The sequence below is a fragment of the Scheffersomyces amazonensis genome (genome assembly GCF_036850825.1).
Source record: "Scheffersomyces amazonensis strain UFMG-HMD-26.3 chromosome Unknown RJT21scaffold_2, whole genome shotgun sequence".
Classification (NCBI taxonomy): Eukaryota; Fungi; Ascomycota; class Pichiomycetes; order Serinales; family Debaryomycetaceae; genus Scheffersomyces; species Scheffersomyces amazonensis.
In genome coordinates, this window is record NW_027042742.1 from 425,650 (window position 1) to 452,896 (window position 27,247).

The 27,247-nt window shown below is 31.3% G+C and overlaps 8 protein-coding genes across 8 annotated transcripts; 5 read left to right on the forward strand and 3 right to left on the reverse strand. All coding sequences in view use genetic code 12, as the record gives it.

The window, feature by feature from the left end:
• Nucleotides 1-613: 613 nt before the first annotated feature.
• Nucleotides 614-2,701, reverse strand: RJT21DRAFT_124960 (uncharacterized protein). Its single transcript, XM_064882806.1, has one exon. It carries the CDS (start codon nucleotides 2,615-2,617, stop codon nucleotides 773-775), a length of 1,845 nt encoding a protein of 614 aa, XP_064739153.1. The 5' UTR covers nucleotides 2,618-2,701; the 3' UTR covers nucleotides 614-772.
• Nucleotides 2,702-8,932: 6,231 nt separating this feature from the next.
• UME6 (Zn(II)2Cys6 transcription factor UME6) lies at nucleotides 8,933-10,969 on the forward strand (the record flags this gene model as incomplete). Its single annotated transcript, XM_064880077.1, has 1 exon — nucleotides 8,933-10,969. One exon carries the CDS (start codon nucleotides 8,933-8,935, stop codon nucleotides 10,967-10,969), a length of 2,037 nt encoding a protein of 678 aa, XP_064739154.1.
• A 483-nt stretch (nucleotides 10,970-11,452) lies between these two features.
• RJT21DRAFT_19461 (uncharacterized protein) lies at nucleotides 11,453-14,390 on the reverse strand. Its single transcript, XM_064883662.1, has one exon. The coding sequence runs from the start codon at nucleotides 14,165-14,167 to the stop codon at nucleotides 11,567-11,569; it is 2,601 nt and encodes an 866-aa protein (XP_064739155.1). The 5' UTR covers nucleotides 14,168-14,390; the 3' UTR covers nucleotides 11,453-11,566.
• Nucleotides 14,391-14,805: 415 nt separating this feature from the next.
• NRP1 (Nrp1p) lies at nucleotides 14,806-17,656 on the forward strand (the record flags this gene model as incomplete). Its single annotated transcript, XM_064883231.1, has 2 exons — nucleotides 14,806-16,484; nucleotides 16,515-17,656. The coding sequence occupies exons 1-2, from the start codon at nucleotides 15,215-15,217 to the stop codon at nucleotides 17,654-17,656; spliced, it is 2,412 nt and encodes an 803-aa protein (XP_064739156.1). The 5' UTR covers nucleotides 14,806-15,214.
• A 519-nt stretch (nucleotides 17,657-18,175) lies between these two features.
• DPM1 (dolichyl-phosphate beta-D-mannosyltransferase) lies at nucleotides 18,176-19,062 on the forward strand. Its single transcript, XM_064883664.1, has one exon. The coding sequence runs from the start codon at nucleotides 18,248-18,250 to the stop codon at nucleotides 18,965-18,967; it is 720 nt and encodes a 239-aa protein (XP_064739157.1). The 5' UTR covers nucleotides 18,176-18,247; the 3' UTR covers nucleotides 18,968-19,062.
• Nucleotide 19,063: 1 nt separating this feature from the next.
• UBA2 (E1 ubiquitin-activating protein) lies at nucleotides 19,064-21,104 on the forward strand. The gene has a single exon (XM_064883663.1). The coding sequence runs from the start codon at nucleotides 19,175-19,177 to the stop codon at nucleotides 21,011-21,013; it is 1,839 nt and encodes a 612-aa protein (XP_064739158.1). The 5' UTR covers nucleotides 19,064-19,174; the 3' UTR covers nucleotides 21,014-21,104.
• Nucleotides 21,105-21,213: 109 nt separating this feature from the next.
• On the forward strand, nucleotides 21,214-21,862 carry PFY1 (profilin). The gene has a single exon (XM_064881036.1). It carries the CDS (start codon nucleotides 21,282-21,284, stop codon nucleotides 21,660-21,662), a length of 381 nt encoding a protein of 126 aa, XP_064739159.1. The 5' UTR covers nucleotides 21,214-21,281; the 3' UTR covers nucleotides 21,663-21,862.
• A 96-nt stretch (nucleotides 21,863-21,958) lies between these two features.
• On the reverse strand, nucleotides 21,959-26,410 carry CDR4 (Cdr4p; the record flags this gene model as incomplete). The annotated part of the gene is made up of 1 exon (XM_064885303.1): nucleotides 21,959-26,410. One exon carries the CDS (start codon nucleotides 26,408-26,410, stop codon nucleotides 21,959-21,961), a length of 4,452 nt encoding a protein of 1,483 aa, XP_064739160.1.
• Between the last annotated feature and the right edge of the window lie 837 nt (nucleotides 26,411-27,247).

Sequence of the window (27,247 nt, forward strand, 5' to 3'; positions counted from 1 at the left end):
TTTCTTAGTATGCAGTGGAAAATGATGCCGGCAGTTGCCTCGTATTTTGGGTGAGAAAAATATTCCCTGCTTTCACTAATTCATGTTTAAAATACCGGCGTAAAATTTTAACCACAACTTCACGTGAAAATATTCGTAGGCTCAAATTGCACCCTGAAATGTCTGTAGTCGCCATGTTTCATGCGTTCTAGAAGTAAAATCCATTCAATTTCTACCCCTTACACTTGAGTGAACTGGAATCAGTATATTGTGATACTTCATTGTGCTAACTATATTGATAAATCGTAGGTGTTGGGATATTTTCATAACTGTTTAATCATAAACCAACTTTGTTTGCGGAATTTATTTTATTGCAAAAAAACTAATATAACTTAAACAAGGACTAAATAATGTTGACCAAAAAATAATCTGAGATATGAAATTATAAAGGGTTCTGATCTCAGGGATGGATAACAGAGCTTGAGTGATTTCTGTTATTTTTTACTAGTTTAGCTAGTTAAAGTGCTGTCATTGTTAAATCTATAGCATTTGAATTTCTTGAAAATAATTTATAGCCTTATCCTATGACTTTATCAATTCATGTTTAATATATTACATATATTTATTAAAGAAAGTAGTGAATATAACAATAGAAGTATTACAATAAAAGTATACAATAAAAGTATTACAATTGAGTAGAAACAGAGTAGTAAGAACAAACATGTGAATTGAAGAGAGCATTTCTTTGAACTATCCAGAGCTCCAAAGACCCATTTCTTAATAATAATGAAACTCAACTAATTTTGAGGTATACCTTATCATTGAACCTTAAAAACTCATAAATGTCAAAATTGGCATTATCTAAATTCTCGTAATTAGTTGAATTTGGTAATTTTATAAATAATTTTGTGAAATAGATTTTCTGTTTTATTAATACCTTAATGTCATTAATAGATTTAATTGAAGCTTTATTTAAACGAATTGCAACAATTTCATCATTGAAATTAACAATTTTACATTTAATATATTGATGATTATTATAAGGATTCTGATGATTCATCTGAGGAGACATTGATGCATATGGCTGAGAAAATTGAGGTGAAAATTGAGGTGAAAACTGAGGTGAATATTGCAGTGAAGGTGAATAATTCAATGCTGGACTACCATTTGAAAATTTTGGAGGACCGCCATTGATTCTAACAGGATGAGGGACATTAGAAGAAAAAGGTAATTGGCTTCTACCTGGTGAAGTCGATGATGTGGAACGACCAGATCCATAAGATGTATTTGCAGTCATATTTGTGTTTAAAGGGGCAGTGGTATTGAAACTAGAATTTGGTGAATTATCCTCGGATTCTTCACTTGAATTAGTTCTATCATATGAATTAGAATTATTTCTGTTAATACCTGTAGAGTTAGTTCTATTAAATCCCGAGGAGTTATTTCTATTAATGCCTGTAGAATTATTTCTGTTAACACCGACAGAATTCTTTCTAATATTAATACTGGTAGAATTATTTCTACCAACACTAACAGAGTTGTTTCTATTAACCCCGATGGAGTCACTTCTATTAATACTACCATTTCTTGTGAAATCCTTTGCTTGTTGATAATGATTATATATGTTTTTGGTTTTTGTTCTTCTTGGAACATCACCTTCATTATTTTCATCAAAGACTTGCTCATGCAACTTTCTATCATAATATTGCTTAACAACATTAATTGAACCCGGAAGAATCTTCTCATTAATTTGATCATTACTAAGATTATCAATGATAGGGTCATTTTTAAAACCTTTGAGCCCTTCTTTATCATTTGCTAAATCTAGCCAATCAATTAAAACAAATGAAGTTTGATAATAATTATTAAGAATTAATTTGTTCACATATAAATGTAAATCATTACAACGCTTTAATAATAATGTAATAGATGCTTCATCATGTTCTTCTTCATAGCTTGACATCGGTTCAGGTAACTTTGGTAATTTCAAGGATTCAATATCAATAGACTTATCATTATTAACATTCAAATCAAATAGGTTCTTTAAATTAATATGTAATTGATAAAAGTCTTGATAATATCTACCAATATGAGTTTTCGAATGATCAGAATATTCTACATCAATTCTATACCAATATCTATCTTTGAATAACAGAAAGTTTGAAATTGAAGCTGCAATAGGATAAGCCTTATTATTAATACTTAATGGTTTAGAATTTGAATCTGCCTTTAATTGAAATTGAAGATAATGAAAATCTTCAATTAATTTAGTACTATGATTGTAATCTTCGTCTGTTGAATGTAACCAATTTAAAGTAATTGGATTTATTGGATCGTTAACGGCAATATCAACATACAATGCAGGTATTAAGCCAGGATCGACAAGTTTATCGACAAACTTAACTAATAACCAGCCATCTCCACATCTGTTTATGAGTTTTAAAATATCACCTTTTTTAATTGATAATTCATTACTATTTTCTTCTTGGAAAGAGTATTTAGCCACTAAAATGATATTTGCTGTTATTGATGAAGTAATTGTATGTTGTGGTTGAGGTCCAGAGATTTTCAAATTTCTTACATCTCCTAGGAGATGCGGATGTCCTATGATGGGACCAATAATTTTCGATTTAGCCATTATTGGTTTAAGTAAGAATGTATGTATAATACGATTAGTGAAGTTAACGAGTTATGATATACTACAAAAATACGAAGAGTAAAGACGAAATAAAACAAACAAATAAATAAATAAATAAAACTTTATGAAAGGGCTGTTTCATAAGGCTGTAGCCTTAAGGCACCACAATAAATTTAAAATAAGACCCATTCACTACGGCAATAGCATATTAGGAAATTACCCTTAAATATTCGCCCTGAAATTTAATCTTTATTATATTTGTTTCATTGTTTCACAAAATAATTACGCGTCGTTAGGTTTGACGCGACACGACAGGACAAGACAAACATGACAACTATTTTACTCATTTTTTCCTTTTAAAGTCTTACGACTTTTAGATTTCAAAGGTATAACTATAAATATATGATGTGATTGGTGGTTAATTCATTCATTGAATTCTTTATGCGATTTATACTTTTTAATTACAATATTAAGAAACTTATTTAACTTATTTATTAAAAAAGTTATTTAATATCTGCTGCAAGTAATTTATGGGTCACTGTAAATTTTACGAAGTTAAGCACGTTGAAAATATCAATCTCAACTAGGAATGTACATTTAACATTCCCTTTAAAAACGGACATTATCAATGCTAAACATATGTACATCCATTGGAGTGGCAAAGAGCTTATCTCTAGAGGCAATAATACTACTATACATTCTTATTGAAAATGAAATGTTGTATACCAATAGGGGTTCTAGATGCCTATAGAGTATTCCGCATAAGGCGTTGAAATACTCAAGTGCTTGATCCTGATTGGTAAGAGTTACCGTAGACAGTAAATGTACTAACTAATTAGTTACTTTTTATACCAAGAAAGTATATTCCAACTTTTTTTTATTACATTGCTTGTGCCCATCACGCGAACCAAATATCCAAATTGAAAAACATGTAGTTTAACCTAAGAAATCTGGATTATATAAATGATGGTGTACTACTTGCTAGTCTAATCTCCTTCCAGCCATTTTTGCGATAGAATAAATAGAGGTATATTAGTCTCGCTGGTATTCCGGAAGTAAGTAAATATGTTAAAGAATCAGAAAAAGAAAAGAAGACCAAACATACAAGGAACTGTAATGGCTATAATTTTTTTAATGTAGAATATGGAAAAATTTTCTTGATGAGTGAACACGTGATCGGAAATACTTCGAACGCACTCTTTTGCCTTTATTTTTACGTATAGCCAAAGCACACGACCCCTCCAATCTAATAAAATAAATTTAAGCTTCTATATTTCTTAAATGGAAGATTTACTTCAATATTTTGATATAAAAATAACTAAGAATAGTAGTAATTTTTCAATTCTTACATAACAATAAAATTACTCCAATATTGTCTTTGAGAAAAATTACCCTTATAGGTTGTAAAATTGAATAACTTTGTAAACCAAGTACTAAACCTCCTCGGTATTAATTTAAGTTTCCTCAATTTGAATCTTTTGGAGACAATTATTTGGAAACCAATTTTTCTCATTCCAATTTAATCTATACCACAAGAATTTAAATATCGTTGAAATTATCAAACTTTAAAAATGCTTATTAAATTTCTTTGCAATCTATCGCAGTGTTTTCTTTATTGTTTCGATGTTTCCGTAAATGGCCAATCTTGTAATTTAGCCTATTGAGTCAATTGAGTCTTTATAAATAAGCCATTATAAAGACCTTTAATCAGCTGGCTTGCCATTGTATATCTAGTCCTCGTTGTATAAATGAAAATACATAAAAAAACATTATATAATTAACAATAAAACGGTTATAAAAGGAACAATAGAAACAATGAAGCGGGTTTTCCACTTTCATCTCACAAAACAGAATAGGGGCAAAAATTGTGGGAAAGGAATCGTCAGTAATTACACCGAACAAGAAAAAAACGTCTTCTTGCAGTCCTAGTTTGGACTAATTAATAAGAGGTTGCAACAACCAAAGAACTAGTGAAAACCTAAAACCAATTGTAGGAGAACGCAATAATTTATTAACGCAATTGAAAATGAGTTTGGTCTATGTAAGAGTCTTATTATTATTTTGCCTCCAAACAGTACATGATCGAGAATTTTATGCAACTATCAATGCATACTTAAGTATCGTCAAAAGATAAATGCGTGAATAATCCGAGGAATAAAAACACTTGACCATGACTCTAGCAAATCGATGTTGAAAGGTTACCCACTGATGTTTGTCAGAAAGCACTATTGAGAATAAATAATGCCCTACCAAGAAGTAGGTTGTTTATAACTTTAATTGCAGCTCTTGTGTTCCAAGGTAATTAAGGCGATTTAATGAGTATTTTCCAAAGACGGAGAATTCTCAAACAGCATGCCGTTCATATTCATTTCTAAGGCAAATAATAACGAATGGCGGTATATCCTAAAGGAAAAATTTTGCATCTCCTCATTAAGAATATAGATGAGTTAATGTTTACTTTTTTAAAAATGAGAAGACAAGCAATGCATAGGCAGCATTGACTGCGACTATTCTTGCTGTTTTATGTTTAATTACGAAGACTTATGCTAGTTATAAATCTAATTACAGGATTGTCCCTTTTTACAATAATAGTATTGTAATTCCATAAGTTTTATTCAGGTAAGTCGTGCCAGTAGAGTAAATTTTATTCGGCGAGCCAAGCCAACGGTTTTGAATTTTCTTTAAACCGTCAATTGTTTTATTTTTTGTTTTAGTAATATTATTTTACGCTTGTAATCTTTTTTTTTGGCCAACTATAATTGCAGATCGCTAAAAGTTGCAGAGAAACAGGCGTTGTCTGATATTTGGCTCTTCAAAGTATACCATTTTTCACGCCTGGATCAATTGAAAAGATGAAATCTAACATATAACAGGGACATAATTAATTTAACCATAGAAATCAATTGTTCTGTATTAAAACCTATGAAGCGAGATTTCTTTTAATGTCCCATTGCCTTGAAGTAAAGATTTTTCTAAATCTGATTTCAAGACGCCAGGGGTAAATCAAGCAGCTTTTCCGGCCAAGCTGCACATCACTTGCTAACACTAAACAAACAAACTTGCCCAAAAGCATCAACACTTCGCATACCCAATAAAATTTTAGCGGTACTTATCTAATCATAGTAATTGATACCGATAATTTATTTAGCCTAGTGATAAGAGCCATATAAGTGGATGATATTTTAATTACGAGATTAATCGTGCAACTTAGAGTTCGAATAAGACAATACATAATAAAATATATGCTTATAGGTTTTGTCAATCGTTAAGAAAGGCATTTTGTTTATGTGTTTTGAAGACAACACCGCTGCAAAAATGGTTAAGCTTTTCAAAAATATTGCCATAATTGGAATTATTTAAATTTCAATAGGGTCCACATTAAATGTCCAAATCAATAATATCTGCCCATGAATTTTCCAGGGAACAAATTAGTGATGTCGCAAGAAATAAAATATTTTACAGCGGGTTTGTTCAATATTAATCGTTTCATAAGTGTTAACTGGAAGACCGAAGCTAAAACCTAAAATTTTCCATTAGGCAAGTCGGGGAATAAACCCCTAATATTACTTTGGTGCACTAATCCCCTGATTTCCAAGAAAAAATTGCTGCACTGGAACACTAATAGGAATCTATCTTTAACACTATTAAAACCGTTTCATTAATTTAATTAATGAATTGAACAAACCATGCAGGCCATGATTTTTGCAATTGTCGCTTGAAAGCATTATACAGAGCTTTACTTTTACAATCATTTGCTCGCTTGATCATTTTTGCTTGGTAAATTAAGTAAATTATCTACTGTCATTATTATATGCATTCAACAACCATATGTTATATTTACATTCCAGTAGTAAAATCTTTGCTACCCATTACCGGAAAAAGAGCAGGAATTGATAATACCATTACATCTCTCTGAACAATAAGTATGCGCATTATTATGTTAAATGTCGGATAATGAAATTGTTCTCTTTCTCTCTAAACATACAAAGAAGTAATCAACATGGAAAATAATGGTTTTCCAATTCAGTTAGATAACATTTAATTTTTTTGTTTTTACCAGTTTTCCTTTTGTGAGATAGGATATTGTCTCTCTTTGTGTGCTTGCAATTCTGCTTTCATAACTTATGGGCTCAAATTTGCATATGTTATTTAGTTTAGTGAATAATAATCATTTCCCTGCTTGGCTTCATCTTTTAGATAAATGCCATACATTATCGTTTAGGTTTTTTTTTTTAATTGACTTTTTTTTTTTTTTTAATTTTAACTTCGTAATTTATTATACACCTGTACCCTAATCAAGTATAATCCTTTTATTAGTACAGAAGCTAATGTTTGTAACCAGTTAAGAGGTCCTCATGTGGAAGAACCATACTTGTATGAATAAATAAAAGTTAGTGGGAATAAAACTAATCCAAACACTTAACCATATGCTCAAAATTACTTAGTAGAGGCGATTACAAAACTATACTATATGAACAAGAGAGAAAGAGTTGGGATAATCTTCAAATATCATCCAAAATATTCTCCATGAATGCTCCTATTTTTCTAAATATATTGATATAGTAATTTGTTGTAATTGTATGATTACAATGGGGGAAAATTTTTCAAAATATTTTCCGCCTACATAATCTCCTATTAGAATTTCTTTTTTAGTCTTATTATTATATTTATTTTTTTTATTTAAATATTTTTTTTTCTCAATTTTGAGTTTTTCAAATTTTTGTACCTCTTTGAAAGTATTATATTATTTTTATATTATCAATATATTGTGGATTGGGAATTGTATTCCCTGTATATCGTTTGACTTGTAAAGTGGGTGGGAAAGAAGGAAGAATATTATTTTTACAATTGGGTATCACCTTTTCTTTCGTTGAATACCATTTAGTTTTCTTTAATTTCCAAATCAATTTCAATTCTTCACTTTCTCTTTAGTTTAATCTTAAGGTGCAGATTACCTTAACGATACTCAACGATTAATAGATCGGCCTTTTCCTATTTACCATCTAGAGAGCTTTAATACCACTTTGGGCGTGGGTATTCTTTTAGTGTTAGAGGTAAATAGAGATTCGAGTTTTATTACCTTAAAGTCAAAGTCAAAGTCAACTGGGCTAATCATTGGAGTTCATTCTTTCATACTAAAATACTTTCCCATTGATTATTCGGATTAACTTGTTTCATTTCTCATTTAGATCTATCATTCTTACATTGCGAGATAGACCAAGAGCAATTATCACTTCCATCAAATTTACAAACACTCTTTATATTATCAATTAAAGAGTCAATTCCATTGGTACGCACAGTTGTGTTTATTAGGCCATTCTAAAGCAGTGCCTTTTAGACACGAATCAATTTAATCCATATTGTCATTCACTTCTTCACAATATATGGAAACACATTCATTACATATTCATTAATTGAAGACCAATAAACTACTTTAGTCTTTCATTTATATCCAATTAGTTATTTTCCATATTTTTCATTCTTAACAAAGAAGTTTCAAACTTCAGCTTTCCTTCCCTGGGCCCCAAGTTAAACCCTATTATTAGCTGGCTTTGAAAAATTCAATTTTTTTACGTTTCGGATTACCTAATCAAGACAACAAAATAATTTATATTATAGTAGGCCAAAATACTTTTTTTGCGGCTGTATTTTTTTATCCATTATTAGTACTTTTTGTGTACCAATTTTGTGGTTTTGGCACATAATTTTAAGGCACCAATCTTGATAAGGTGAGAGCAAAGAAAACACTCTGGTCTTTCCACTGGTATATACTGGAAATAAGTTGTTTCATAATAATTTAACTGATTATCCAATTCATCTCATTATTCATTTTGCTTCGTGGTCATATTTTTATTGCTTTGTTATCACCCAATAAATTTTAAGTTCCGGCATACTCGCGAGATCGCTAAACGTATTTTTTTTTTGTTTTTCTCACATATTTTTTAAAGCTTACAGCTCGTTTGGTCCTGATCCCCACAAAAATAAATATATTGATTGTTCTAGTTGTTAAAAAAAGATATAGTTGTAACAAAGTACCAGGATCACAAATTTGACAACTCCATTAATAACACCTGCCTATATATGATACACAGATCAAACTATTCAAACTACTTTATTTAATAATCATTCCATAGTAAGAATTTATTGTTCAATTTAGGAAATCAATAAATCATTAGATCTATTTTATTTTAATTTTTATTTTCTTTTATACTTTCTTTGTTTGTTTTTGAGTTTGATTTCTAAGGTTCATTCCAAAGTTAAAAAATTATTTCCCAATTCAAACAAGTATTGGTATCATAAAGTCAAACAAAGATAATGTATACCGTTAGAACTTCTACAGATACACCAAGTTCTGCAACGTTCGATAACGAAGATACTATAAGATTGAATAGCTCCATGATTACTTCTTCCCCAATAGTTCCAAATCAAAAATTTGAACAAATTCCTGTAAAGAGCCAACAACATTTATTTCCTCAAAATAGTCAACTAGATTTGCATCAACAACTGGCTCAACAACAGCTACAACATCAATATCTTAACCAACAACAACAACAACTGCTGACTATTCTTCAACATCAGCATACCAACCAAAATCAACAGCAACAGTTGTCTTCGAATAATCATTTCTCCCAGCTTGATGTCAATGATCAAGACCTATATCAATTTGAAAATCTTGGACAGTTTAATCCTTTACCTCCACCCCCTATTTCAATAAACAAAAGTACTGCTAGTCCCTCTTACCTGAATAACTCCAATTCTTCCTATGGATATTCACCAACTAGTGGAACTTCTTTGGCCAACAACAATACAACCAAATACTATCCAAGTGTCGCTACTAGTGATACTTCGAGCCATATCTTACTCCACGATGAAGAAGAACTACAGACAAACACGACAAATTATTCATTCTTTTCTCATGTAAATATGATTAATTCCCTGCAATCCTTGCCATTACATAGCAACCATAACAAACTCATGAATAATAATATTAATATTGGTGGAAATTCTATATTCAAGTTACAAATTGAATCTTCTTCCGATTTACTAGAGCCTACAGTTCCAGATAATACTTCTGCTGAGCTAATGTATAATTTGACAGAATTTGATGTTGGCAATCCTTCATTTGATTCCATACCTGATTCAATAATCTACAGCAATAACAATACAACACTTAATTCGAATTCAAATAATTTAACAAATAATACTCATGTGATGAACAATAGCAACGTTCTTGGTAGTTTTAATGATACAAACAATATGACATATTCAAATCAACCACCATCTGCAGAATTATCTCAATTCCCTTATACGCCTACACTTAGTGATGTTTATACACCAACATTTTCAGATTCGAGTTTCACGCCAAACTCTACAGTTGCAGCCAACCCAAATTATCCACCTCTGGGAACATTTGAAGATCATGGTTTAAGAATTCAAACTCCTCATTATTCAAATAACTCTACAAATAATTCTTTTCATAAGGTATCCAAGAAACCATCATTATCAAGAATTAATTCATCTATTAATAGCAAGAAGAATCTAATAATTCACACCCATCTAGCCGGCTCTGCATCAAACCTTTCCACTAGTACTCCAATGAAAGAATCATCACCCAAGATATCACCTTTAACAAATAAGTATAGAGGCTTAGATATCAATATAAGTAATCCATCTTTACGCTCTTTTTCAAACCAATCAAATTCATCTACGACGTCGTCCAATAGTGCATATCCACCAATGAATTTATTCCGTCATAATTCAGATTCTTCTACAACTTCATCAATTGTAAGAAATTCAGATACTTCAAGTGTTAATGCATCGTCACTTTCTACTGCAACAAATACCCCAAGACGTAAAACATACCCCAACTTGAATGAAATCTCTTTAAAGAAATCAAAGAAACATATTAAAAGAATGGTTCTGAAAGATTCACTTATAATGAAGGATAAGTCAAAAAATTCAAGTAAGGAAAGTGTCAATAGTCTAAGCAGTGAAGATCAAAATGATGCAGAGGCCAAACCCAAAAAATATACTAGAAGAAGATTGTTGCCGAGATCAAAGAATGGTTGCTGGATTTGTCGTATCAAGCATCTTAAGTGTGATGAAGTCAGACCAAACTGTAGTAGTTGTTTGAAATTTGGTATTCATTGTGATTATAGTAAGGACAAACCTGATTATGTAACAGATAAACAACTAAGGAAGGAAAAATTGGAGGAGTTATCCACAGTTAGAAAGCAAAACCAAGCTGCATTCAAACACCAAAAGAATAAAATAAAGTCTGACTTCAACGATCAATTCCAGAGAGTTCAACCCGAGCAGTCATACTTACCAAAAGTTAATTACTTCTCGTAGTTAGTTTTTTTGTATGAAAAATATCACCCATAGGATCTGCTTCGATATATCAAATTCAAATTCAAATCAAAATCAAAATCAAAATCAAAATCAAAATCAAAATCAAAAAAAAATCGATTAAGTCAAAAATAATTGTTTTTCACTCTTATATATACATAATTTTAATTCTTGAATGAAACCGACTCGAAACCACGATCTATTCATTTCCTCATTTCAACTCATATATTCTATTTATTTCTTTACTTTTAAAACTTTTCTCATCGTGATTTTTGCTTTATTTTTCATTCCGTACATTCGATATATTTTTCTTTGGTGTATAAAACGATTTATCAATAAATACTATTCTAAATTTAATATAATATCTGATTAATAAAAATTTTTATAAGAAAGTTGAGCTGCCATATTGCAGCCAACAGCAGCTGCAGAGGCTTATGTATGAAACTTAGCCGAGATATTCGCAGCTTAGAAAAAAATTAACCGAACCGCGGCGAATAGACGAGACAAAAAATGTACTGCAAAAATCCGTCTAAAGAATCGTCTCATATTCTACTGAATCTTCTTAATTCTAACTTTTCATTAACTATATCATCTATACATTCATTCCCACTCATTGACGCGTAAACGTTTTCGGATTATAGTTTCTTCTTCTCTTTGTGATATTATCGAAAAATCACCGTCTTCAAGATTTAGATCAGATAAATTATAATGATTATACGTGACCATGGAAATAATATCACCTTCAAACCCTACCCATGGTCCATGTAAAGGGTCAAGTAAATATGGATATGTGTAATCAGAAGATTTTTCCCTTTCCTCATCAATAGTTGATCTTCGTCTCGTTAGGGCAGAATTCTGATTATAAATGGAATGATCACCACTTAATAAGAAAGACGATTCATCCAATGTTACAGATACATTACCAGGAGATTGAGGATTTGCATTTTCATCGTCAATCGAATCATCTGTGTCATATTCTTGAGGCGTCTCACTTCTACTCGGTTGTTCCAGCAGGGATGATCTTTCATCGTCAAATTCTTTATCAAAGTTAAAGGGGTTCTGAATTGCTCTAAGAGCAATAAATGTGCTTAATGGAACATAATACTTTTCAAAGTTCCATAAAACTAGTCCAGTAACAATAATTAATGGAGCGCATAATGCAGATAATAAAATTGCACTTTCGAGGGCCATAGTCCCGCACATAAACAATTGAAAAATAATTAGCCCCAATAAAATTCTTCTAAATATCATAGGCCATACTTTACCAGTTGAATGAGGTGGATGAACAAAATTATAAACCAATTGATATTTGTAAACAAAGTAACCTAAAATAAAATAAACTAAACCACTGGTAACTATTTTTGTTGACAATACTGAATAAATGAGGATAATAATAAATATTAAGATATGTTGTGGTAAGTGAATTCCAAAATCAAAAATTTGCGGTGTGAAATAATAAGCTCTGTAGTCTCTTGGGGTTCTCAAAAACATATTTTTGATTAAAAATAATTTCCCAATGACATTCAAGACTACAAAATCACTAATTTGTAATAACTTTACGGGGAACATAGCCAACCCCTGCAATAAGATCAAATCCACATAAAACAATGATTTGTTCTTTAACGATGATGCAAGTTTATATGCAATTTTTGTTGTGTCACTTATGTAGGACAAATAATCCCAAATAGTTCCGGTAATGACGAAGACAAGAAATAATACGAAGAAATTATAAAAAAAATTCTTCGAAAGCGTCGACAATTCGATTTCACTATTTGAAAAATATCCTTGGTTTTGAGATAAATATTTATAAAAGAAAGGAGTCAGGACACTTAATGCCGAAAACAATAATGGTGGTAAAATACCGGTGACAAATGTGGTTAACCATTTGGAAGTACTAATTAACTTACCTAATGCAGGCCAAAATTTAGTGATTGTTTTAATTTCTAATAATGAAGCTAATGGAACAACCAAAAATATAATGAAAGCATAACTTAGAATTATAATTATGGTAACGGAATATGATGTAAGAATTCTTTGAAAATTGGTTAATCTAAAATTATTCCATTGTATATCTTTTGGAGCTGGAGCTAGACTGACCATTAACTTATACACTCGAGGATCAAGTAATGTTTGTGAAGCCATTTGAGCAGATGCAACTGATTCCATTGTAATAAAAGCGCTATTAATTCTTTTAAACGAAGGATCATCTTGATTATGCTGAAGTTTTTTAATAGAGTTATCGACTTGAATTAATTCTTGAGATAAGATTTTGATTTGTTTATCAATCTTGATAGTATCTACGTTCTCCTTGATATTTTCAAGATCAGGTAAAACAGAAGGTATTTTATCTTGATTATAAATATCAATAGTTAAATTATACTTTGTTGAATAATACCTTTCTAATGAGGATATAATCTTTTCTCTTCTTTCAAATAACTTCTCTAAAGGAGTCCAATCATAAAGCAACTTTATGTCTGATACTTTCCCTATTTGTAAATTTTCAACAAACTGTTTTAATTTATCAGCAGATAATAATTTCTTTGGGATACCATCTAATCGTATAGTTCTATCAGTAATTGAATTTTGAGATGCTAAATACTTTTGCCTAACTCTTAATACTTTCGTAGTATAATTATATAAATAATAATAAATGATGAAAGAAAATAAATAAGTGAATATAGGATATACCCACATGAATTGAGGGAAATCATCACTAAAATCAGGTGGTACTCCTGGTTCATCATCAAATCTTGTGTAATGCGCTAGTGAACGAATTAAAATCCAACTAATATCATCTTTATCATAATTTCCTGTGAAGTAATAACGAATTGGACTAAGAATACCAATGGCCAATACCGATAAGATCAGAAATATGGTGATTCCCATTCTAAAGAATTCAAGATATACGTAGGCATCCAATCCTGAATAATTTAATAATTCTTCATCAGTGATGGAGAAAATGACTAGTAACCAACCAAAATAACTCTTAGGTAAAGGTTTTATAGGAGGACTATTATAAGATTTTCTTAATGTTCTGACAGCATAGATATGAGGCCATCTATGTCTTAGGATACAGAATAGGAAGAAGGATGAGATCCCTATGAATAGACAAATGGTCAATTGAGTTGTAAACACTCGTTGTTGACCTCTCATCTTATTCAATGGATCATCATCGTATTCATCGAGTGATGAAAATGACATGACTGGTAACTGACTAACTTGTATCAATTAGAGGATTTGTGATGATGTGCTAAAGTGTGTAAGTGGTGAGATATTCGAAGATACCCTGAAATGCGCAAATGACTTTATTCTGGAACGCAACCTAAAATTGAGATGAGTAATTACTGCAAAAGTTCAAAGTTACTTAAACAAATGACAATAAAGTAGACGAGTCACAACAAGTCAGATACAGTACACCTTCAAGAAAAGGTCTAACTGTATTGAGAATAGTTGTACGATAAGTCTGTGGTGCGTAGATTATAGTTGACGTTATCCATGATTTAGTGACTCTAGCAGAACATTTGTTTGTGTACATGACGCGCTACAGTTTCTCGTCTACGATGTAACACTTGCCTTATAGCAGACAGAACTAAGAGAATTTACATAAGTGCTTACATTACGGGAAAGACGCAAGATACTCCAGTACTTTAGAGTGGTTTATTGGGTGTTTCAAAGGTTTTAACGATCGTATAGGGATGCAGAAAATCAATTCTCCCTAAAACCTTAGTAAAAATCCTCACTAATAATTTCTCACTAATATTTTCATAGTTTAGGCTTTATTATTTTCTTACTGTTTTGACTTTTATTTTTTTATTCTCTTACTATTATTTATTGTGCTAATTTTTACATCTAATTATTTTTTTATTTCTTTCCTTTTTTCATACATATTTTTTTTTTGACCCACTCGACGACAAGTGAAAAAAAACCTATAAGGAAGAAAAACTTACTTCCTGATATGGATAGTTAAGGACATTCGCCGAAAACAAAGTAACGCAGTGGAAGAGAAGCTACTCGCTTGTAACAATACCGAAACCAACCACCTATTCTAGAACCCTTCACCTTATTCACATTAGTCGACTTCACTTTCATCCTAGTGACTATCGATCTATACTGTTCAACTACTGGGGTAAGGCCAGCCATAACTTTTCATATCATAATTTGTGGTGACTCAACTTTTTTGTCTATTTCCTACTTTTCTACTTCACTTGAAGTGCCATTCTTTTGTTTAAAAAACTACTAATATTTAACATGACTGATGTTTATATTGTAGTTAATATCGCTACGACTTGTGACGAATCCAATACTTATGTCACTAAGGATTCTACTGAGATAATAGAATTCTCTTGGTCAACCGTTGATGCCTCAACCACAGAACTATTGCATAAAAATTCAATTTTAGTAAGACCAGTCAATACTCCCATAACTCCATATTGTTCACAATTACATAAATTAACTTGGGAACATGTTAGAAATGCGGGAACTTTTAAAGATGCAATCCAAACTTTTGATGAGTATGTTCAAGTAAATTTAATTAATAATAATAAATCATTTATATTTGTAACTATGGATTTGAAATCGTTTAAAATTCAATTACCAAGAGAAGCAAGAGATAAATCTATTGTATTACCTTCATATCTCCAAATGCCTAAAGTATTTGATTTGAATGCAGAATATTCAAAATGGCAAGTATCTCATCCTGAATCTTTGAGTTATCCTAGTTCTTCTTTGGTTAATATTATTACGGCCTTACAAGTGGATATAAGTCAGGCTGAAATTGAAGAATTAAACTCAACTGCCAATAATAATACCTCTCCCACCACTGAAACCAATTCTGATAGTGCAACCAACCAAACACTTGAATTACTTTCTAACTTATCTTCATCCAAATCTGCCCTTCTCACAAGCATTTACGCAAAGATATTGACTCAGTTAATCAAAAAATCGTTACCTATTGAAGAATATCCTAATGTATTAACCAAACCTTATGACTTTGAACAAGATATTAAGATTTTTCTTTCGGAACGTTCCAAAATCTTATATTTATCTAATCTTTCTAATGATACTACTCAATCAGAATTGGAATCCTGGTTTACTCAATATGGAGGTAGACCAATAGCATTTTGGACTATTAAAAATTTAGAGTCTTCCAAACCAAAATCCAATGGTATTTCTGGATTTGCAGTTTTTTCTACTCATGAAGAAGCTACAGAATCACTTTCTATGAATGGGAAAGTTTTCAATGATAGACCAATTGAAGTTCAACCTTCTTCAACTAAAGTATTAGATAAAGCCAGTGATCTCTTAACTCCTTTCCCACCTTCAAAAAATAGACCAAGACCAGGTGATTGGACTTGTCCATCATGTGGATTTTCCAACTTTCAAAGAAGAACTCATTGTTTCAGATGTTCATTTCCTGCTTCATCAGCAGTTGCTATTCAAGAATCAATATATTCGAATCCTGCTCAAAATAGTAATAATTCAGGTGGAAATTTAACTCCATCAAGTAGTCGTCGTAATGGTTCTACCGATAAAATTGCCATGAATTCAGCAGTTATTAACGCTGCTGCTATACTTTCTAACTCGAATAATAATTCTAATTCGATCAATAACAATATAAATTCTTATAATTCAAATCTTAACGTCTATAATGGCTCAAATGGACATCTTCCCGATCATAGCCAATCACAACAGCAACATCAACAACAACCACAACAACAGCAACAACAACAACAGAATTACCATAACAATTTGAACTACAATAATAACAATAATAATAACAATAATGGTTCCTCCAACAATAACGGTAATCTTAATAATAACAATAATCACAATCGTATGCATTACAATAGCAATAACGTTCCTTTCAGAGCCGGTGATTGGAAGTGTGAATACTGTACATACCATAACTTTGCCAAAAACTTATGCTGTTTGAAATGTGGAGCCAATAAGCCTGCTAGTTTACAGAATAATAATAATGCAGGTAATGCTTCTTCTGCAGCTGCAGCAGCTGCTGCCGCAGCCGCATCTGCCAATAACATTCACTCAGTTAATTCAACTGCTGCTGCTATTGCTGCTGCTACTGCCAGTGGTCAACCTTTAAATTTAAGTAATGGACTCTTGAGTAGTTTACAACAACCTCAACCTCATCATGCTGGGCAATACTTGCAACAACCACCTAGACAACAATCAAGAAACAATTCTTTGGGTTCAACCACTAGCACGCAATACTCCACTAGTAGTAATAATTCCGGTGGAAAGTCTATTCTTGGACAACAACATTATCAACAACACCAATCTAATTATAACGGAAGTTCGAGTTTGAGGGGGAGTGGTAATGGTACTCCACAACCTTTACAACAACAATCTTATCTCCAAAATTTGAACAAATATTCTAACTCCGTAAATAATTCACCTGGATTATATCCTACCACAGGATATGCTTCTAATCAATATCATCAACAACAACATCATCAACATCAACAACAACAGCACCACCAACAACAACATCAGCAACACCAACATAATAACCAACAACAGCAGGGCCAATACTTAAACTACAACAAGCAAAACCCGGCCACCTCAAATTCTCTTCCATTGGATTCCAATCCTAATGCTGCTGGTAATAAGAACACCAATGCGGCTTTCAACGTGTTAACCAGTCAAGTAAATTCATTAAGTTTAAATCACTAATTCATTTCTTTCGGACGATCAGTCATATTAATGTCATTGCCATTGTTTTAGTCATTATGTCTCGGACATTCATTCAATTTTTGTATATATAATTTGTATTTGTATTTGTTTTTGTTTTTGTTTTTGTTAAGAGTTTTTGTTAAGTGTTCACTTTGTTACTAATAATTGATAGTCATACGACTGCTAAGAGTGTGGGGAGTCTGTTTATAAAAATAGGGGAGAGAGAGAATTGCTTTTAAAAAGAGAGAGAGAAAGAAAGGAAGGAAGGAAAGGTCTACTGTCTTAACATTTTACGATTATTTATGTTATGTTAATTTTCTTAATTTGTTTTCTATTGCTATTTCACAGCAACGGTATATGTTAATCTAACTATTATATAGTGTAAAATCTAATAAAATGTAATCATATAGGTGATAGTTAAGACTATAGTGATATTAGCACTATGACACTATGCGCACCAATATAAATTTATCGTGTGGTATATGCAGTCACATCAGTTTACGACACGTACCCACCAAAACAATTTATCAAGAATTGTAATTGAAATTGAAATTTCAATATATTATACTAAATAAGTTATTCACAAGCAAAATGACTACCGACAAATATTCTATTATATTGCCCACATATAATGAGAGGAGAAACTTACCAATTCTCATATATTTATTGTCTAAAACCTTTGAACAACATAAGATTAATTGGGAAGTAATTATTGTTGATGATGCTTCACCTGATGGAACTCAAGATGTAGCTAAGAAATTAATTGATATTTTTGGTAAAGATCATATTCAATTAAGAGCAAGAGCTGGGAAATTAGGTTTAGGTACAGCTTATGTTCATGGATTACAATTTGTTACTGGTAATTTTGTAATTATTATGGATGCCGATTTCTCTCATCATCCTGAAGCAATTCCCGAATTTATTGCCAAACAAAAATCTCAAGATTTTGATATTGTAACTGGAACAAGATATGCAGGTGATGGAGGAGTATTTGGTTGGGATTTAAAGAGAAAATTAGTTTCTAGAGGTGCTAACTTTTTAGCTGCCACAGTATTAAGACCAAATGTTTCTGATTTAACTGGTTCATTTAGATTATATAAAAAGGATGTATTAGCCAAAATTATTGATGAAACAAAATCAAAGGGTTATGTTTTCCAAATGGAAATGATGGTTAGAGCAAGATCTTTAGGATTTAGAATTGGTGAAGTTCCAATTAGTTTTGTTGATAGATTATATGGTGAATCCAAATTAGGGGGTGATGAAATCGTTGGATACTTAAAGGGGGTATGGACTTTATTCACAAGCGTATAAAACTTGTATAATTTTAAGAATTAGCTTTAATGTATACTATTAAATATCATATTAATTGAATTGAAATTGTAGTAGAAAACAGAAATGTCTATATGGTACTCATGCATAATGTCGCAGCTCTCCATAATGTCGTCCCTATATAACGATATTGAAAAATCTCCCCTAAGCTTCTATATATATATGATCAATCCTATAGAATAACTAGCCATGGCAAAAGATACATATTTAAAAAAGATCTTAGGAGGAGATCAGTATGAAAGAGTTAGGAATTCCAAAGTTTTAATGGTAGGAGCAGGAGGAATTGGGTGTGAATTATTAAAAGATTTAGTATTAACTGGATACGGACAAATTCATATAGTAGATTTAGATACTATAACACTTTCAAATTTAAATAGACAATTTTTATTTAGAAGAACAGATATAGATAAATCAAAATCATTAACAGTTGCTAATGCAGTTCAATCATTTAATTATCTTAATACAAAATTAATTCCTCATCATGGTAATATTATGGATAGTAAACAATTTCCAATTCATTGGTGGAATCAATTTGATTATATATTTAATGCATTAGATAATCTTGAAGCAAGACGTCATGTAAATAAGATGTGTTTATTCTTAAAAAAACCATTAATGGAAAGTGGAACTACCGGATTTGAAGGACAAATTCAACCTATCTTTCCTTATTATAGTGAATGCTTTGATTGTCAAGCTAAAGAAACTCCTAAAACATATCCAGTTTGTACTATCAGATCAACCCCTTCTTCACCTGTTCATTGTATAACGTGGGCCAAAGAGTTTTTATTCCATCAATTATTTGATGAAGCAGATCAAGTAGGAGTAAATGATGCAGAAAAGATTGCAGGAGAAACTGATGATAAAGAAGAACAAGCTAATTTAGCTAAAGAAGCTAATGAATTAATCGAACTAAGAAATCTGATAAATTCCAAAGATTCAAATGGATTTATTAATGAACTTATAGAGAAAATATTCAAAGTTGATATTGAAAGATTATTACTTATTGAAACATTATGGAAGGCTAGAACCAAACCAATTCCCTTACCATATGATGAATATAAACTGCAATTAGAAGAACTTGTAAATAATCCTTTAAGTGAATCTATTTTAAAGAATGAAACTAAGGTATGGTCTGTATTAGAAAACTTGTATGTGTTGTATAAATCAAGTGTAGCATTACAAACAAGAATAAATGGAGGAGAACCATTTATTACATTTGATAAAGATGATGAAGATACACTTGATTTTGTTGTATCATCAGCAAATTTAAGATCATCTATTTTTCATATTGAAACTAAATCAAAATTTGATATTAAACAAATTGCTGGTAATATAATTCCTGCAATTGCAACAACCAATGCCATTATTTCAGGATTTTCATGTTTAGGAGGTACCAGTTATTTCAAGCATGACCCTAAATCCATTGGCCAAAATTATTCAAGTTTAATGGAAGATTCTAGGACTGTGTATATAAGTATCAGACCTAATAAATATATTACATCTGCTTTACTTTCAGAACCAAATCCAAAATGTGCCAGTTCATCGATATCCAGAGGAGTATTAGAAATTAATGAAAATGATCTTAAATCAAAAAGCTTGAGCTGGTTGGTTAATAGTTTAATTGATATGTATGGTTATGAAGAAGAAGGCTTATCGATTTCATTAGGTCAATCCAAATTGATATACGATGTAGATTTCAATGATAATCTTGATACAATTTTATCCAATATTAATGGATTCAAAGATGGAGAACTTATCCTTATTCAAGATGATGATGATGTATTTGAGAATCTTGAACTATACATAACTGTCAAGAAAGATCAACCTACAGAATTGCCTGATATTAAGCTTGGTAAAAAGATTTTCGAAAAGGAAGAAGAAGATGAAGATGATGAAGAAGATAAAGAGGATTATTCTATGGAAGAAATCAATGCTGGAGACACTATTATCATTGATGATGGTGATGAGATCGAATTGATAGATGAAGAAATTGAGCCAGCTTATAAAAAAAGAAAAGTTGATAATTAGCATACTTATACTTATATACTTATATACTTATAATATACTTATTTAGATGCCTATTTATATTTATATATATATTTATAATACTCGTCTAGGATCGTATAGTTAAATTTATTGTTTATGGTGATTACATAAGCACACATACTAAAAATCCCACAGTGAGGAAATAAATTAAAGGAAGTCGTTGAATTACCAAGTTAGTATTGGACCACTATTAAAGCGATAAAGCTTGAATTATATTCTAATTATTATCAATTGATAAGTAAATATCATCATGTCTTGGCAAGCATATACTGACAACTTAGTTGCTACTGGAAAACTTGATAAAGCAGCATTATATTCTAGAGCTGGTGATTCATTATGGGCTCAATCATCAGGTTTTCAATTACAAGCTAATGAAATTTCTGAAATTGCTAGAGGTTTTGATGATCCAAGTAATTTACAAGCTCATGGTTTACATGTTCAATCTCAAAAATATTTTTTATTGAGAGCGGATGATAGATCTATATATGGTAAACATGAAGGTGAAGGTATTATTGCTGTTAGATCTAAGCAAGCTATTTTAATTGCTCATTATCCAGCTGGTATACAAGCTGGTGAAGCTACAACTATTGTTGAAAAATTGGCAGACTATTTAATTAGTGTTGGTTATTAATGGAGTTTTGGTGTATTTATTAACTACAGATTTAAACGGTTAGACGTCCTTTACTTGTAATACCCAAATAATACGGTTTTTTAGTTTATATATATTGAAATAATTTCACTATATTTTAAAATTTATAAAGTATATGTTTTATGTTTTATTGTTTTAATTAAATACTAATATTATATTATATTAAAATTATTTTGTATTAAAATGCAGTATATAATTAAATTGATACTAAGATCAAATTTTTAGTCTAACAAAAGAAGTATAAATCATTAAAAAAGAAATCATAAAGTACTATAAACTCATTTCTGATGTTTTTGTCTACTAGTCTTTGGTACTCTTGCCATATAGTAGAATAATATTGTAAATATAATATTAAAGCAAATAAATCCAACAAAGACACCAATATTTCTACCTGTTTCACTGTAGTAAATATCAATACTTTTAAGGAATACATTAGTACTCTTCATTGAACAGAATTGACACATATCTGTAGCAGAAGAATCAAGTAAATAACCACCAGCAGCTTGAATATATGGATCCATAAATTGACCACAAGTCATTCCTGTAACTGGCTTAAATTCTAAAATTTCTGTTGGAGCACAAGTAACATCTGAATTAGCTAAACCAACTCCTAAAAAGGCACCAACCAAATATGTAACAGGATTAAATCTATACATAAATAACCAGAATCTAGCTAATGATCTCTTTGGAACTAAAACACCACAGAAATTTAAACACATATTGAAAAGAACAACTGAAATATTTGCAGCATTTCTTTCAATCTCAACAAATGATACACATAATTGAGCTAACGTACCAGTGTAGATAAAGAATAAGATACAATTAAGCCACATCAATGCTCCACGTTGATGAACAGTATCAGTTGGAACAGCATTACTATATAATCCAACGGGATAATACCAACAGAAGAATGCCAAAGTACCGGCTAATATATTCCAAGGGATTTCTCCAGTAATTTGGGCGCAAATAAATGCTAACCAACTAAAAGTTCTTGAAGGACGTTCTCTAACTTCATATAAACTTCTTTGAGCAACGAAATGTGGTAAATACTGTTGAATCAATGTAGCTAAAACGAAGAAGAAACAGAAAACCAGGAACATTTGATTTTGTAAACCTTGAAGTGATCTGTCTGCTTTGAAGAAACTAAACCCATTAAATAATGCTGCTAAAGCTGCTAATAAAATCTTAGAATAAGTGAAAGAAGGTGTACGCCAATATTGTTGGAAAACTCTCTTACTAACCAATACATATTGGTACCATATAGACCTTGCAAAAGTATTAAATCTTTCAGGATCTTCATCTACGGGAAGTTTAACTAATTCTCTTTCTTTATTGTCCAATTCTTCAATCATTGCAGCATATTCGGGAGAACTCTTCCATACTTCAAAATAATCTTTATCAGCATGAGAACCAGGAGCAGCACCAATAACTTCTAACATCCATTCAGCTGGATTTGCATCTGGAGGACATTTAAGAGGACTAACTCTTTCAAAGTAATCAATTAAAGTCTGACAATCCTTACCCAATTTACCAAAATAAACAGTTTGACCACCTTTTTGTAAAAACAATAAACGATCAAATTCTTGTAGCAAAATAGCAGATGGTTGATGAATTGTACAAAGAATTGACTGACCATGATCAGCAAGCTTTCTAATTAATTTACAAATCGACCAAGCAGTTTGAGAATCTAAACCAGATGTAGGTTCATCCAAGAATAATAATAACTTTGGTTTGGCTACTAATTCGACCCCAATTGTTAATCTCTTTCTTTGTTCTACATTTAATCCTTCACCAGCTACCCCAACAACAGCATCAGCGTAAGTTTGCATATCTAACAATTCAATAATCGATTCCACATATTCATTCTTTTCCTCTTTTGAAACTGATTTTGGTTGTCTCAAGTAAGCAGAGAATCTTAAAGCTTCACGAACTGTAGAAATATCCAAATGTAAATCTTGTTGTTGAACGTATCCAATAGATCTTTGGAATGAATTATCTAATGGTCTACCATTAACCATTCTAACTCCATCAGTAATGACACCAACAGTTAATCTATCGGAAAGAGCATTCAATAATGTGGTTTTACCAGCACCACTACAACCCATTAATGCAGTTAATTCTCCAGGTTTAACCCATCCATTGACATGGTTTAAAATAACTCTATCTTCATTCTTTATCTTGATTCTGTAAGTTAAATCTCTCCAATGGAAAGTTTCATGATTTTCTAAGAATTTACTAAAAGTTCTAGTTTCACCTGATGAAGCAGACGAAGATCCTTTAAGAACCTTTTCAACAGTTCCCGATTCTTGATCATGCATAGCTCTTTTCTTCTTCCTTAAAGCACGTTCTTGGAAGATTAAGATTTCACCCTTTTGCATGGCTCCTTTATTATATTCACATAATATAATGTAAGTAAATAAGAAGAATACAATAAATGCAACAATAATTCCGAAATTTCTCCATCTATGACTGTAATAATATTCAAAGGAAATATTGATATATCTGTCACCATTAACATAATTCAGACCCAATTCAGCACCAACTACAGAACATATTCTATTGTCAGGAGTATCAGGATAGTTACCACCGGATGGAACAAATTGAGCACAAGCAAATTCTCTATCATGAAATTCATTGGCCATTAAAGCTTCGAATGTATAAGCGACTGGATCAATATAATTAATCCATCTACACCAACCCAACATCTTTGGAGTTGGAATAACGAAACCTGTAAAAATCATAAACGCAAGTAACAATAAAGTCGATGGAGTCATTGATTCTGATAAAGTCTTTGTTGCAGCCCCAATGGTTCTAAAAAGATGGGACATGGAAAGTGTAGAAGCAAAGTTGATTAATAGATAGAAGAAGAATCTTCCTGGCTCTCTTCTGAAATTGACCATGAAATAGTAAACACAGTTAAAACCAATGGCAATAATGATTTTTGACAGCATTTCCATAATAATAGAAGCTAGAGCATCAGCTGATGGATGGTATAATGCATATGTTTTATGCTTTTCAACAATTGGTCTAGCTTCATAAAGCAGAAAGATTTCAACAATACAAGAGAATGCATTAAACAAAATGGCAAAGAACATAGCAGCACTTCTATAGTAGAATGATCCAGTCGTTGGCTGCAAATTATAGAAAATTGATGAAATAATTAATGCCATACCAATATTTGCACAAATATGGAAAATGAATACAGTAGGAGATGCAATTGTTCTTAAGTAATTTCTATAGGTAATATATTTTACTTGCATCCAGAATGATACAGTATAAGATGATTTTGGATTAGTATGTTTACTTTGTCTTGCAATATGCGATTCTTTAAAGCTATCATGGTAATTATTGCCGGTATGATGTTCGATATAAGCATCAATATCATTGACTAATTGAGCTCTTTCTGGTGAATTTTGCCAATATTCATAAAATTCTTCGGCTGTTCTTGGAACTTTACTTTCAAACCCTTTTTGAACAATTCTTTCAGCAGGATTGGTCAATGAAGTCAAAAAATCAGCAGAAGTTTGTCTTGCAGGACATTCATATCCCATATCTAAAAAGAATTGTTTAGCCTTATTGGCTTTACCAAAATATATTTGATAACCTTCATATAAAAGACTCACATTATCAAATAAGTCATAAGCATCTTGAGAACATTGATAAATAGCAATGATTGGTGTAGTACCAGTAATATCAGCTGAAGTTCTTAAAGCTCTAAGGAATTCTAATGCAGTAGCAGCATCTAAACCTCTAGTAGAATTATCCCAACATTGTACAAAGGCTTGACTTAATGCTACCTCAGCAATAGAGACTCTCTTTCTTTCACCTCCACTGACACCAGTAATATATTCATTACCAACTTTTGTATTTCTAGTATGACTTAAACCATAAGTGGCCATATATACTTCAGTTAAATGCTTTGCATAAGCTTCTCTTGATACACCTTCAGGAAGATTTTCTGGAGTTCTTAATAATGCAGCTAACTCTAAAGTTTGGAAAACAGTCAAATTTGGGAAATGTTGTTCAGTTTCGGCACAATAAACAACATCACCTCTGTAATGATTAGCAATTTGACTTGGGGTTAATGAATTGTATCTAATTACAGATTCCTTGTCAACATGGAATCCGTAAGTATGTGAGGATAATGTTTTTAATAAAGTTGTACAACCAGCTGCTGGTCTTCCAAGTACAACCGTTAATGACCCTGGTTTACATAATCCATCCATTGGCTTTAATATATCAAATTCATCACTGAATAATGATTCGGGAGCGACTCTTCTAAAAAGCTTGTATAAGAATTTGTAAGGTACATTAAGAACATTACTTTGATAATCATATTTTGAAGCTCTCCCATAACACTTTAAATTTTTGTAAGCCACCCCTAAAGTTGTTGGCTTATAATAATCTAAATCGCTAAGGATCAACTTTTGCATATTTTTAATCCAGAATTTATAATCAAAGTCATCATCGTGGGGATTTAATCTTGGATCGACATAGGCTTGATCATCTTCAAGCATTGGAACTTGACCTGGGATTTGAGAGAAATGAGTTAATTGACGTGATAAAGTTAAGTTTAATTCCAAGTCATTGAAATCTTTATCTTCTTCCTCTTCTAATGGAGCTTTATCTGCAACAGAAGAATGAGTTAAAGTTCTAGCCAAATTTCTAATTTCTTCTTCAACTAAGGGAGTAACCCCTTCATAAGGATATTCGTTTTCATTAGGATCCATACCCGTAGAGGGAGGAACCGTCTTTCCGTCGTACTGAGCCGGCGAGAAATTAAAGGACATTTTTAGTGAATAACAGTTATTGTTGATTAAACTATATTATATTATTCATAAAAATAATAGTAGTAATAATAATTAAGTTAATTGAGTTAATTTGATTGAATTATTTAAATTCAGATTATCCGAAGATGAGTGAAAATTATTAGACATGTCTAATCCAGAACATTTTATATGACATAATTAAAAAATCAAGTTTCGGTAAACATGATCAAAGTGAATGGATACTTCAATGTCTATCATTCATAATTGCAAAAAATACGTACTACCAATGAATTATTTTTTAGTGGTAGGTTCCAAAAACACGCAACTAAAAAAGTGAAAAATGCGCCTTTTCGGATAACTTTCAATTTTTATTAACCATCTTTCTTTCCATTGCCGAATCATTAAATAGTGAGTATTATTAGGCATTGTCGGCTGCCACCGGCATACTTGGAGCATTTCTTCACTATCCCGATTATAATAAGAAGGTTTAAATATTAAAATGTAGAGGTATTACTGTTTCAATAACTGATGAGTTTCGCAAAGATCCGGATACACAGGTTTACACCCGTGGTACTTTCTACAGTAACATCATCACTAGCAAGTATTTAAAATTTTAAACTTGTAACATTAAACGTGAACATTAACGCAAATTTCATTACGCTTTGCTGTAACCTTAGTACGTCATGAAATATTTCTGGGGTAAAGGTCAACTAATTCTATTTCGTCACCCCATAAAAATTCATAATGAGCATTTCTATCCTGTATGCACGCCGCACTGACCTTATTTTCTCCATAGAG